The 14,821-nt window shown below is 38.2% G+C and overlaps 1 protein-coding gene across 1 annotated transcript; it reads right to left on the reverse strand.

Moving 5' to 3' along the window:
• Window positions 1–486: 486 nt before the first annotated feature.
• Window positions 487–14,513, reverse strand: LOC143860634 (mitochondrial carrier protein MTM1-like). The gene is made up of 10 exons (XM_077371378.1): window positions 13,985–14,513; window positions 12,975–13,064; window positions 10,212–10,280; window positions 10,026–10,085; window positions 6,637–6,807; window positions 4,496–4,595; window positions 2,007–2,098; window positions 1,714–1,863; window positions 1,423–1,481; window positions 487–1,075 (listed from the first exon to the last, which is right to left on the reverse strand). The coding sequence occupies exons 1-10, from the start codon at window positions 14,222–14,224 to the stop codon at window positions 943–945; spliced, it is 1,164 nt and encodes a 387-aa protein (XP_077227493.1). The 5' UTR covers window positions 14,225–14,513; the 3' UTR covers window positions 487–942.
• Window positions 14,514–14,821: the final 308 nt, after the last annotated feature.

A 14,821-nucleotide genomic window follows, 5' to 3' on the forward strand; every position in this document is an offset into this window, starting at 1 on the left:
CCCTACTTGAGCCTCCGTGCAGTGGATAGGCAAACACAGCTTAGTGGCTATGTATGACATAGTGGTTTCCATGTACTAAACCACCCAAAAAAAACATCAAGAACAACGGAAGTTGCCAGAGGTTAAGTCGAGATGATAGAAACCAAATGCTAGTCATTGTAGAATATTATGGAATCGAAGTGTGTTACTCTCATGAGGCTAAGCTTTGATTGATTGCAAGCAAATCATATCAATATTTCCATCATCATTTGGGGGCACTAAGTCAAGTAATCTAATTTGAATTACCATGGAAGGCATGAGACTTTCTTGCCTTCAATCCCTCACACTTGTTTATTATCTCGCCTCCCTTTCCCCCTGTTTTATATCTCTGCTTAATCAACACAGAGATCATCACAAGGACAATTGCCCCCATCATCATTGTGAGCATCAGACATCTTTCCAATCAAAACCCAAACCTCATTTCCTCTCATCATATGAATTAAGGTCTGCTCCAACAGATCTTATCATTAATCATCCAATAATTCAAACTTCAATGTACAAGGTTCTGCTCCAGAAGCTTATGAATAATAGACCTTAAAGGTCACCCGCCAATTACATTCAGATTAAAAAAAACAACAGGACAAAAGGGGGAATGAAATCAGTCATGACCTCCCCAGAATGCTCAAATAAATGCTTTAAATAGTGTTTCAAAGGTCATACAGCACAAAGAAGAATATTATTTTTTCTGTAACTACAAAATTCCGATTAGGTCATGATAAAGCAAGTGCAGCTGGGGCTGACCATAATCTAAAGTCACTTTGTTGCATTCAAGTCAAAATCTGCGCAGCCATCTTCACGCCTGGTAGACTTTCAGAAAAATTGGGTATCTTTTGCTCACGGAACCGCCCTGTAGCTCAAGGGGAAGAATTGGATTATGGAACAGTCATACAAACTCGCTGCCCTTCATGGGTTTGTGCTTCTTTGATGCAGAGTGAATTTAACAACTTCATAAAAGGAAACAACGATCCCAACCGAAGGACCAGCACGAAAAACTCTCGGTCCAACACCCATAAAGAGTCCCTTCATCCCTCCACCCCTGTTACAATAGCAAGATTAATAAATGCCAAACATTAAATCAATGAAAACAAACCAATTACTACCAATGAAAGAATTGGGAAAATATATAACTTCGGTTCTTAAGCAACTATTGAGAGAGGACGATGCCATTAGAAGCTATTCTACAAGCAACATGGACATGCACATATGTATATGTTATGTACAGATGTCGTATCTGGTAGTTACATACTTTACATGTATATCAGTATATGTATACAAATGTGATTCACACATTTGTTTATTCACTGCTATTGACATCATCTCCATCACAATCATCCAAATACCAAAAACATGAAAACAGGGACTAGAGATTATGCTGGAAATTACCTCCAGATTTCAGTTAGCGTTTGCCTAGTCGTCATTGTTGCTGCCCTAACTGGATCCTTCTGAAAAATGATTTCCAACTTCACTAATTAGTAAACAAGGTCAAGAGTAGAACATGTGTCCCAACATTAACAGATTAATACATGGTCCTGAAATGTTAGACACAGAAAGTAAAGTTTGTTATTTGGGCATGCACAACGGAGAAACATCAATGTAAAAAATTCAAAAATGAAAAAGACTGCCAAAAATAGGCAGCACAAGGTTAGGTTGACATGGTCAACTTAAAGAACCAACCTCTATTTGTCTTCGAGTTTTGGCCACATCTAGAGGACATGTAGCTGCAGCAGCAAGGGTTCCTGCAACAAAACCAGCGGAGAAGTTTGCTCCTAGAACACTTGCAGCATTGGCCTTCTCACCAACATATCCAAGTAGTTTTCTCCTCATCTGTATAAAAAGAGCAGGCATAAACATCATAGAGCATGAAATTAGCAAAAAATGCAGAAATGTGTGTTTTACAGTCAAATTATACACGTCGTTTATGTATCAAAATTAGTAGCTACACTGACAAATTGAGAAAGAAAACTCACAGGCTCAAGGGTCGACCAACAAATTGCAGAGAAAGGAACATCCCGAGCAAGTTGTGCCCCAACACCTGTCCATAGGATGCGATAGGAATGCACTGTTTGCAGTGAAAGTAGATCAATGTTTATATTACAATTGGGTTTAAAATCTTCACTAAGCCAAGTTAATGACAACATAAATAGATGTGGCCAAGTCAATGTTTATGTATGTATGTATATGAGGAATGATAAAGTGAAGGGCTCCCTTGCAAAGACCAGCTATAAGGGCGCCCCCATAGGTCAATCTCAATAAAGTGCATTTATGAGGACAGAAAAGTATAAAAATGGTGCAGAAAATACAAACTTCAAAGGAACAATAAATGCACTTTGTTGGGATTGACCAATGGGGGGCCCTGTAGATAGGTTTTTGCAAGGGTGCCGTTATATGAGGAATGATAAAGTGAAGGGCTCCCTTGCAAAGACCAGCTATAAGGGCGCCCCCATAGGTCAATCTCAATAAAATGCATTTATAAGGACAGAAAAGTATAAAAATGGTGCAGAAAATACAAACTTCAAAGGAACAATAAATGCGCTTTGTTGAGATTGACCAATGGGGCGCCCTTGTAGATGGGTTTTTGCAAGGGTCACGTTCAGTTTATAATTCCTCTCTCTCTGTCTCTCTCTCTCTCTCTCTCTCTCTCTATATATATATATATATATATATATATATATATAGAGAGAGAGAGAGAGAGAGATGGGGCGCCCTTGTAGATGGGTTTTTGCAAGGATCATCCTAACCCATCCAACAGTGGAGGGAAAAATGGGCAGATTTGTGGACAAGCTGTGTTTGTCCATTTTTCCCCATTTTTCCCTCCACTGTTGGATGGGTTAGGATGATCCTATGGGGCTGAATTTTTGTGGACACCCTATCTAGGTAAGGGCCTTTCAAATGAATGGTTTGGATCACCCCAAAAATGTGGGCCCCTCACTGTTTTTAACCCGACCGAGTAGATAAGCTTATCTACTCGACCGAGTACGCTCACCTTTCCCATATATATATATATACTAGTAAAAAACCCCGTGCGATGCATGGGCCGACAAAGAACTGTACGGACCACGTCATAGGTTGATCCAAACCGTCCATGTGATGGAACACAACATAAAAGGTTGTGCCCCAAAAATCATTTCCATAGGCTGATCCTAGCCCTCCAATCTATAGAGGTTTCCATAATTCCTCTTAAATCGGATGGTTAAGATCACTCTATAGATTTTTTATTAAAAAACCATAAAGGAGGGGGGTAAGATTGAAATTATGTGGCTTTAATGGGTGCCTTTGTTAAAAAGCATAAAGGAGGGGGGAGGATTGAAAATATGTGCATTTGTTAAAAAAGTCAAAAAAAGTGATGGGTAATTCTCATAGAATTTTTAAAAAATTCAAAAAATTCTCTTCTTTTCTCTTCTACTATATATATATATATATATATATATATATATATATATATATATATATATATATATATATATATATATATATATATATATATATAGAGAGAGAGAGAGAGAGAGAGAGAGAGAGAGAGAGAGAGAGAGGAACCACCTACAACGACGTCCTCAGTGGACCATCTCACCAAAGTGCATTTATAATGCTATGATTGGACATGGACACAAGTGTCACGTTTCAACTTGGACACAGTGTCGGACACGGCAAACCCCCAAAATTTAGAAACGGGGACACGGCTAAACCAGAAATGGGGCACGGAAAGCCAATAGGATACAAGGAATATAATATTGGAATAAGAGTTTGTTTAGGGCTATAGGTTTAGGAGAGGGAATATAAAATCAAATAGTTAAAGAAGAGCAAAAAGAAGAGTTAATGATAAAAGAGGTAAACACAATATTCAATGATGAATCACGCTTGACACGGTACAAAAAATGTGTTGGTACACCTACATTAAGTCTTGGAGTAGTACATTACAAGTGTTGAAAGGAGTGTCCACAAGTATGGGCATGGATGTCGTGTTGGACACGACACGGCACGTGTCAGCAATAAATTCAAAGTGTCGGCTAAATCATAGTTATAATGGCACAGAAAAATATAAAATTATATGAATAGTAAATGCACTTTGGTGAGATGGCCAATGGTGGTGTGCCCTTGTAGCTAGTTTTTTGCAAGGGCGCCCTTCAGTTTAGCATTCCTTTCATACATACATACATGTGTGTGTGCATGCTTGAATTTTTAATTTAAAGATTATTCAGCTTGGCTCTTCCATTCAGATTGGGGCAAGGATGGGATGAGTAACACATGCTCAATTTGATAGAGGCATGCACACACATCGCATCTATGTTAGTCTTAAGTACACAGAAGAGCAAATGCTTAGAGAAAGGGTGCTAATTTCCACACTTTGTAGATAGAAAGTAAGCATCTTATATTAATCAAACAGAAGTACGTGTCAGATGCTAAATTAAACTTTTGGACACTACGAGCTATAAAAAAAAGCAGGTATGAAATAACATACAATTCTGAGTAGCATTTGTACTCCTGACAGATGAGAGGACCCCAAGTAAAGTCTTCCACATTCCCGGAGGCTTTGCTCCAATTTGAAACTCTTTATATGCCTGTTCTCGCCAAGACATGCAATAAATTAAGAATCCATTGCTAGTCATTGATTTGGTGACCAAATATCGCACTTAAAACAAGAAAAAGACAGGTGACTTAGGCATTATAGGCAACATCCCCCCTGCTATGGATGCCCAAGTCACCTAGGCAATGAAACAGGAGAAAATAAACACTTAATGTTAGCATGATTTTGAAAAGAAATTAAATATTTAAAGGAAGAGCTTAAGTCTTCACTTACAAGGTGTTTTCCTTTTGGTCTGATGAGTGTAGAATGCGTTGTACTTGTTGGTTTTGGATTTGATGCGGAAATGGTCAAGTGGTGTATTCTTGGCTATATCAGTGTTATGAGCACTTTCGGTACTACACGGGGTTAACTAAAGGAGTGAAAGAACAGGATAGATTAAGAGAAAGCTAAGTATGTCATCAATGTGAGAATGAATATTGGGATTTACTATTTCTTAAGCTGGCAACCACTTTCGTTTTCTCAAAGATTATCCTTCACGAGCTGGTGGGCTGTTAAGGCAGGTAGAGCAAAGGCGGCAGAATATTTGATAGAAAACCAATTCCAGTTGGGGCAGGGAGTAGGGAGTGATCCAACTATCCAGGGCTCGGGGATCAGAAGCCTTCTTTGCGATCATAATGGCGGTTTGAGCATTGGCTTTTGGTGGTCCTACCGCCATTAGAGACTTGAAGGAGGCGAGGTAGATCATGCTTCTTTAACTACATTTGTATTTTCCATTCTTCTATTCCAGTGGTAGTCATCAAGGAGGATTCGGCGATTTGCATAACATCGTAAGATGGATTGAGAAAAGGTTGTCTCCATGGAGATTAGCAGAGCACTTGAGATGTTTCAAAATTTTATGGGGATTTAGAAGTTTTATTTCATCATACCCATAGGGAGGCTAACAGTTATGAGCGCTTTTAGCCATTACATGGGGTTTCCGAAGTGAGTGAAAGAAAAGGACTGTTTAAGAGAAAGCCAAGGATGTAATCAGTGCGAATGTATATTGGGATTTACTATTTCTTTAGCTCGCAAGCACTTCCGCTTTGTCAAAGGTAATGTTCTTCATGAGTTGGAGCGCTGTTAAGGCAAGTGAAGCAAAGGAGGAAGAATATCTGTTAGGAAACCAATCCCAGCTGCGTAGGGAGTGCTACAACTATCCAAGAGCTCGAGGATCAAAAGCTTTCTTTGTGATAATAATGGTCGTTTTAACTATTCAAAAAATATGGTGGTGGTTTTTTTCTTACCATTCAAAAAAAAACGGTGGGCTTTTTTTTTTAAATGTGATAATAATGGTGGTTTGGGCATTCTTTCAAAAAAAAAATGGTGAATTGGGCTTTGACTTTTGTGGTCCTATTGCCATTCGAGACTTGAAGGAGGCAAGGGAGTTTAAGCTTCCTTAACTGCATTTATATATTCCATTCTTCTATTCAAGTGGTAAGTCATCAAAGAGAATTCAAATTTTAGTGGGGAATTAGAGGTCGTACCCATAGAAACGCCAACAGTTAGGCCAATTTCTTTCAAAAGAGGGTCAACTCAACTCAACAAAGCCTTTGTCCCAAACTAGTTGGGGTCGGCTTGTTTCATTTGGCAAGGTTTTTCGGCCGGCTGTCAAAAGAGGGTATGTGCATTAAATTGAGAAGTTCTTGTTTCATGGATTGCTGTGTCATTTTCTTTGTAATTTCGTATCTTCTTTTCTTTATTAAATTTCCTGTTATCAATAAAAAAACATACTCCCTTCCATCAATTATGGAAAATTATCAGTTATGAGTCTACACAAGGAAAATCCTTGCAACTAAACAGTTGGGAACTGAGACATGCCTCATATAACAACCAGAGCAGCTATAACAGCCAATGTGTTTCCCTCTCTAGAAAATATAAGACGTATTTAGTGGAGATCAGAAAAATTAAGATGCATGATTGTTGTCAATAAAGGGTGAATACTCAATTCAAGTCCCAACTGTTAGGCCATTGAATATATTTGTCAATAGGTAAGAAATGCACCGTAAATCAAAGCATCGGGATGAAGAATTGGATACCTGCATCCGTGTTCTTGCCAGCTCAATAGGAGAACAAGAAATGCAAGCTAACGAGCGTGCCATTGAGCCTGCTACTAGGGGGGCATATGGTGTCAAGTATGGTGCATTCTGGGCTGTGAATTCTTCAATCCAGTTACGGAAAATGTCATAGCAAGGTAAGTATATACCCACCTAGATGGAAAATTAGAAAAGTACTTGGTCAATCAGAAAACCAGTCTAAAAAATAAAACCGAACTATAAATTCCATATTGAGTCCAACTTTTGAAACAAGATTTCAATTTCAAGCTATGTAAAAACTTGTGGACAAGAGGTCTCTCACACTTCAACTAGATTTCAGTTTCAAGTTATGAAACAAAGCCATGGACGAGAGGTCTCTCACACTACAATTTGGAAAACCCAGGACATTGTCATGTCCATAAAGGTACTGACTGTATCTTCCAGTGCATTCTTACTAGAAATATTAGTTAGTTAAGCACAAGCTAAAGAAAAATTCGGCAACGAAAGGGACGCTAATCCTTGGACCGGAGAGTTGCTCAATCTCCCACCAGTATCGGACCATGAAAATAGGTAGCGCTCGATAGCTGCTTGGCAAGCTCTATGCCTTATTGCGGTAGTTAAGGTTGATGTGATTTAGTCATCTTAGCCATTAGATTTAGTTTTTTCCCTATTGCCCTATCGGACACGTGTTATTTTCCTTTATTACCATTTGGATTATTAACATTTTATTTAGCCTAGATGTGGGGGTTGTCCACATCAACCATATGGCCCACTTTATTTGCTTACTACCTATGGCCCGCTACCTTAAACACAAGCCCAAGCCTCACAAATCACAGCCTTACTATTTTTAGCAAGTATGAACTTATTATTTTTAGTAAAGACGAGCTTTACTTTTTTTAATAAATACAGATTTGCTATTCTTAGTAAGTGCAGACTTACTACTGATATAAAGGAGAAAGCCCTAGGACGTCTTGGAAATTTTGTAAGAAATGTGAAAAGAAGTCCTTGCGTCAAAGTGCGTCTTCCTCTCTCCCTGTCTCTTCCGCTCTTTCTCTTCTTTCCTCCCCTCCTTTACTTTTCGATCTCTCTTTTTTTTTTTTGAATGGTGTCTCCATCTCTCTTCTTTCCCTTATTACATCTTATATTCATCCTTCTCTCTTCTTACATCCTATATTCATCCCTTTTCTCCCTTCTTACATTCTACGTTCATTTTTCCAACTTTTTCCCCTCTCACCCTTTTTGGTTGGGCTTATAAACCGTTCTCTCTTTTCTCTCTCTTATTACATATTATATTCATCCATTTTCTCTCTTCTTACATACTATATTCATCCCTTTTCTCCCGTCTTACATCCTATATTCATTCTTTTTCTCCTTTATTACATCTTATATTCATCCATTTTCTCTCCTCTTACATCCTATATTCATCCCTTTTCTCCCTACTTACGTCCTATATTCATTCCTTTTCTCCCTTATTACATCCTACGTTCATTTTTCTAACCTTTTCCCCTCTCACCCTTTTCAGTTGGGTTTATACGTTCTCTCTTTTCTCCACCCTTTTTTTTTAATAAAGGTGACTTTATTGATTGAGAACGGACTTACAGAGAGAGGGAGGGGGCAAAAATTGTTTCACTTACCATTTTTTGGGCCAAAGCCAACCTTGGCTTCAAGTTGATTTCCTCTTTTGATTTATGGCATCGTTGGAGAGAGAATTGTGTAGGTGAAGAGCCAAATGAAACCCCTTGCCCTAGTTGGGATTCTCCTAGACAATAATTGTCTAATTTAAACTTTGATGGTTCAAGTCTTGGAATCCCGGGCCCATCCGGGGTTGGTGGTCTTCTTGGGGATGAGAGGGGTGGCATCAAGTGGGCTTTCTTTGGTCCTATTAGGATAACTGATTCAAATGAAGACGAACTAAGGGTGGTCCTTCTGGGTATTGGACTTACTGAAGAGAGCATTCTACAATCATTGGTGGAGACTCCCTCAGTGTCATTTGGTAGATGCTTGGGAGTCATCTCCACCATTGGATATCTGCATACTTGGTGGATGAGATTCAGGATCGTGCGGGGGATTCTCCTCAGTTTCATTCTGGCATGTCAGAAGGTCTACTAATAGCAAAGCGGATAGCCTAGCTCGGGCAAGGTTTAGTAGGCCGTGGTTGGAGGTGTTTGACTTTCTCCCTCCGCAAGAAGGGATGGTTTGCTTTTGCTTTCAATTATTCTCCTGGTTTTTCTTTTTCTACCTTCTGTATGAATATCTTGGTTGTGGGCTTTGCCACTTCTCTCTTTTTTAATAAAAGTCATTTACCATTAAAAAAATATTTTTTAATGGTAAATGATTATTATTAGAGAGAGAGAGAGAGAGGTGGCAAAGCGGGCGAGCCTTGGCGCACCAATAAGGTTGCTCCATTGTGACCTGGTGGTCATGGATTCGAGACACGGAAACAGCCCCTCTACAAAGCAGGGGTAAGGCTGCGTACATCTAGCCCTCCCCAGACCCTGCAATGCCGGGAGCCTCGTGCACTGGGCCGCCCTTTTTTACCATTAAGAAACATGTGCAACATCAATAACTCCAAGACAGCAGCCACAAAAGGACGATAAAGCATCCAGTCAACTAAGAGATAAATATGTCCACTTAATAAAGGATTTTGGAAGTAGGCAGATGGTTATTAATTCTAGACTAGAAATTGTGAGAAAAGGTTTTTTTTTTATCAAAAGCCAATCAGCATAAATATTTAAAAAAAAAAAAGCCAATCAACATTTTTATGGCTTGATAATATAATGCAACAACTCTCCCAACATTATTAAGGTTTGGGAACTTGGTAACTGGTGTAATTTCAAAATCTTACATATTTTCAATGTTAGATGAACTGATCTCTCAACTTGATGAGCGATCCGCGCTTGAGACACATTTCAGGCACAACTGACATGCTTATTAGTGCAAAATCTTAATTTATATTTTTACTTGCTTTCAGTTACATGCTGGTTATATATTACGATATTTGTATGATTTTAACTTTTTCTCTTTAGTTGTATATTACAAACCAAAGATATTGATATAGTAATATAGTTTTAGGGAAATGATATTTTCACCCCCTTTTTGTCCTTGGCCACACCCCTCCTAGTGTATTTAGGACTACTCTTTTTGCATTAGAAGAGGTGTGGCCCAAGGATGAAAAGGGGCGAAAATATCACTTCATTAGTTTTAATATCATCAAATTAACTGTATACAGACATGGTGAAAAATCCAAATATTGGGTTTGCAAGGACATCTTGTCAAAACATCATGCACATGTTTGATACCAAGAGATAAGTCCAAGTAACATAGATAATGATCTTTCATATAGAGCATCCAAAAATGGAATCATGGCTATCAAACTGTTTAAAAAAACTTACACTTGGTATGGCCAATGTTAATGCTGCATTGGTACCTCTCCACAACCTAGTAAATCCTTCCTGCAAAAGCTTTTTTCATTAGGCTCTAACTGCTCATGGTGATTTCAGTACTGAATACAAACATGGCAAACTGGCAACAATAATAGCAAGAACTATCTTCGCAATTGACTAAATAGATTTACATACCTGTCTAATGATTTTATTGAAGACATCCATTGTCCCCTGGTATTGAAAGACATCCATTGATCCTTTATACTGAAAACAATCAGGACAAGACAATTCAGTCCCAAGAATCGACCGGGGTGCATGATGGAGAACATCTTACATCCAAAAAATGTATGTCAGTCAATCTATTACTGGGGACAAGATGTGTCATAGAAAAGGAACAGCTCTAGAATTCCAAAGGAAGAGGTGAAATGGATAAGGGATCCAGCAGTCCACATAGGTTTTTTTTTCTTTTTAGTCAAATAAAAGGGCTACAACTCTCAATATTGAGGTATAGAAGCACAATTGTAAAACAGTAAAAAGACTACTTCAATTCTGAATAAATAACGACTGTAACATTTACACGGGCTACCCTATCAAAAAATAACATTTACAAAGGATTTATGAGAAAGTACCAAGTGTTCTAAAGTGCTGAAGAAAACCAAATTCCATTAAAAATATATGCAAGAACTCCTGTTACTTCAAGAGATGTGCAACCCAGTGCTACATGCACAGATACAGGATAAATTGTTCTCTCATAATGGTCTGGGTGCAAGAACACCCTCACACTCAAATTGCAAGGGAGAAGAGAAAGAAAATAATGAAGAGATAGGGAGAAGATACAGATTAAGTGACCAATGCATGTGGTCCCTATCAGTTGCATGTATTTTGATTATGGAGGGATTTTCATAGGGTTCGGTCAAATTGTGTTTGATGTAGGTTTTTGGACTTTGGATGATACAATGCAACAACGAAATAAGGCATCTCAGCATATAAACCCCGATAAAATCCAAGATATACAGGAATAAAGCATCTCATATTGTCCGACACTTTAAAGTATGCTAGAAAGGGAACTGCAAGCTCTTCAGTTGTCCCTCGTTTCACTGACTGAAAGAGCTACGGTGGGCATATAGACTAGATTTTGCAAACCCCTTCTTTATATGAAATAGACAAGCTACAAGAATCCATCTTCTAGATGTGGTTTTGGTGGAATTTGGAGTTGCTTCTTGATATCAATATTAGGCTCCTTACTCAACGGAGGATGATAGGACCTTATCTCATGGATGAAAATTTTCATCAAAGCAAGATTGATTATAGGCCCTTTTCTAGGAGGTTATAGGTTGCATCAATAACAAACGAGGCAAGGCTCCAGAAATGGAGACCATTTTCTGGGATTCGTGTCGAAGTTATTTGAGTATAGTTTCAGAGTCATAGAACCTTCTATGAAGTAACAGGTTTCAAAACCCCCCACCCCCCTAAAAAAAAAAAAAAGGCTACTACTCCAGTCAAACCCATAGTGAGAAAAACTTCATTTTAAACAGGCATTTTGTAGGTTCGACGTTTAAAACTCAATTTAAAACTTTTGCAGGAAAAAACTCCGTCTTTTGAGGAAAACGTTTAAAACACATTGTAAACGTAGTAAAAGTGTTTTTTTTCTGGGCCAACTTTCCAACTTCACCCCCGCTATATTTTGTAAATGACAAAATTTTAAACATATTAAGTGCATTTTTTCATGTTTTCATTTATTTGACTGTACTACTCCTTTTTTTTTTTGAAACAATACCGCATTAAACCCGGTATTTTTCCCGTCCCAAGTTTTTGGTGAATCACATTTTGCTAACTATGGTCAAGCCTAAGATCCAAAGTCCAAACAACCATGAGAGAGAGAGAGAGAGAGAGAGAGAGAGAGAGAGAGAGAGAGAGAGAGAGAGAGAGAGATGAGAGGAAGGGAGAAGGGGATTCATTATTTAGGACCTATGATGCATGTGAAGACTTTCGTGCATTTTTTTCCAGTCATAACAAAAATAGGGTAAAGAAAACCCAATAAAGCAAAGAAGGTACTGAGTCTTTCCAGATTTATCCACCATGCCCTAGAAGCGCATCTCAACATGTAAACCATTCTTCTGAAAACTATATTATTACTTTAGCTCCAAATTCATAGCAAATTGGATGAAAAGAAATCAGCCCACACCATTGAAGGCCACACATTCTTTTTCATTGGTCTGCATGTCACAACACCCCCTCCCACAAAGCCCTAAAAGTAAGAATGGACTAGAACAGAAATCAGATAGGATTCAAGAAAAGAACCAAAGTTGCTAGGGTAAAGAACCTAGGACAAGAAGCTGCTTGAAGATCTCTCAATCAACTCAACTGCATTTAATCACTTCCACTTCATATGGATTGGAACACACAACAGAAACTGGTGCCAAATCCAAAAAATGAATGATATGATAACACTGTAAACAATTTTCAAGACATTTGACCATGATCATCTGTGCTTTTCAGGCCATTCTCCACAGAATGTGCACTTGGACCAACTGAATATACATTTGATACCAAAAACTCCAGATGCCAGTGACATGGTTATTTTCAGCGTAAAAGCGAAATTAGGCAAAGGAATTCATCACAGCTTACAAACATATCCTAATAGAATATGTTGTCTATTTTTTTACGAAAGTCTTGTAAAAGGTTACAAGGCCACATCATTTCAACACAGAACGTCTGAAACATTTTATCTCAATCTTAAACCGTGTCATTGCTTTGTGAGGTACTATGGTATGTGGTGGTAAGAGACCAAAAGTTCAACACTGCCACATTTTTCTCCTATTACCTTTCCTATAAAATTCTCTAAACAATTCTGATGGAACATAAATAACTATGAGAAAACACTGCACCTAATCCACAAATCACTCAATTCACTCTATTACTTCCGAAGGACAACAAAAGAAAACAATTCTAGCATACCATTTTTGGACCTAGAGATGCCACATGCCCGCTGAAATGATGCTGCGGATTTGAATAAGGAACCCCAGCTGCCTGTGCTTGCAATCTTATCTGAAGAGGCGAGAATAAGGACGATGACCATCAGTATCCAACAAAAAGTCCAAAATCCATATATCATACTCAAAGCATCTAAACATTAACATTGCATCTCAAGTCATGGAAATCTGAAAAAAAAATATAGAAAACAGTCTTTAACCTGTTCGTTCAAGATTATGACAAGCGATTGTGAGTGCCAGACCGATTATTGGACTCAAATTTAAACATAATTTTGGATGTCATAATCGGTTTGGCACACACAATCGGTTGTCATAATCTTAAACAAACAAGGCCCTAAAAAAGTCGTATTACATTCAATACTGCAAACCCGAACCCGAGGAGAATAAGGGACAAACGAAGAAACAAAGATCTATCGTTTAAAAGAGATGAAAACAAATCGAAAATTAACGTTGTATCTAAAGTTGTGGAAATCAGAAAAGCATATAGAAAACAGTCTTATGCCCTGTTCGTTTGGGATTATGACAACCAATTGTCACCCCCAATCCGATTACTGGACCATTTAATTTTGGGTCCAATAATCGGATTGGGGGGTGACGATCGGTTGCCACAATCTCAACCGAACAGGGCTCTAAAAAGTTGTATTAAATGGATGAAAACAGAAACGCAAACCCGCAAAGAAGAAGCCAAAAACCAGAGGGATTTGCTAGGGTACAACATGAGCAACAGGATGATTGATGTATTTTGTATCCAAAACTCAAACCCAAATCCAAATACAAAAACATGAGGTATCCAAACACGGCCTAAATGGATTTCTAAAACAAATATTTCCTAGATAGACAACAAAACAAAAATGAATTAATCCAACATTAGGGTTCTCAAAGAATCCCATTAAACCCATCAAAATAACAATCAGTTCTCCTCATAGATTCCAAAATAACACATAAGAACATACAAATAACAAAAAAAAAAGGTACCTTTGCCACATCTAGTGGATTAACAATAATAGCAGAGATAAAGGCAGCCCCAGCTGCAGAAAAGGCACGTTCTCTAAAACCCATACTGAAATCAGAGAGTGTGTTTGGTTGGTGATGAGGAGAGGATTCCAATCCCTCGGAAAAACCCACATCCGACGTGGCAACATTAGCCCCTCCATCGAATTCCATTCTAGAGGCAGCACTCAACCATGAAGGAACGTTATGCCTTGAACATCCCATCCCCTTGATTTATAGCCTCCACAAATAATAAACTCTTAATCTCTTTCTACAAGAAAGAAAGGAAAGAGAGGAGGCTTCGAATCTTGTTGAATACGTTACCTTGGTGTCTGCTGTGTGAAATTAAAAACAGAAGAGGCGAAAAATCTTTTCTTCTGATTTTGTGTTGAATGGGAGGAGAATAGGAAGAAGGGTCAAGACTCAAGAGTTAAAATTAGAAAGGGGGAGGCGGGTCTCTCGTGGAGAGCAAAACCCTATTTAGCTTCCCCATGGGCCTAGTTAAAAATGGGCCTTGTTGTGATTGTTAGGAATCCTTACTTTACTACCAAGAAAGAATAAGGTGCTTGATTTGAGCTCATTTACATGCCATTAGCATAATTTGGATCCCATTTTGTGCTGGTGGGGTCCATCATATAAAAATCTCTTGTTTTTATTATAAGATCTTCATTTGATCCCATAATAAAAAGATAATCTTCTCCTTGGATCATGACAAAAATGGAAAGTGTTCAATTGTAGCAGGGAAATATGACTGAATTGGCCCTAGTTGCTCATTGTATGGCTAATAAACTTCACGATTATTAGTTGATTTGAATTGAATGG

The sequence above is a fragment of the Tasmannia lanceolata genome, unplaced genomic scaffold, assembly GCF_043159265.1.
Source record: "Tasmannia lanceolata isolate RefF3 unplaced genomic scaffold, GAP_Taslan_0.1 ptg000037l, whole genome shotgun sequence".
NCBI lineage: Eukaryota > Viridiplantae > Streptophyta > Magnoliopsida > Canellales > Winteraceae > Tasmannia > Tasmannia lanceolata.

Excerpts from the sequence above, each read along its gene's own strand:
- LOC143860634 (XM_077371378.1), bottom strand. The coding sequence starts at position 14,224 with ATGGGATGTTCAAGGCATAACGTTCCTTCATGGTTGAGTGCTGCCTCT. Across the intron at positions 13,065-13,984 it reads ATCCACTAGATGTGGCAAAG|ATAAGATTGCAAGCACAGGC; the intron begins GTACCTTTTTTT and ends TCGCCTCTTCAG. Across the intron at positions 1,864-2,006 it reads GTTGGTCGACCCTTGAGCCT|ATGAGGAGAAAACTACTTGG; the intron begins GTGAGTTTTCTT and ends CTTTTTATACAG.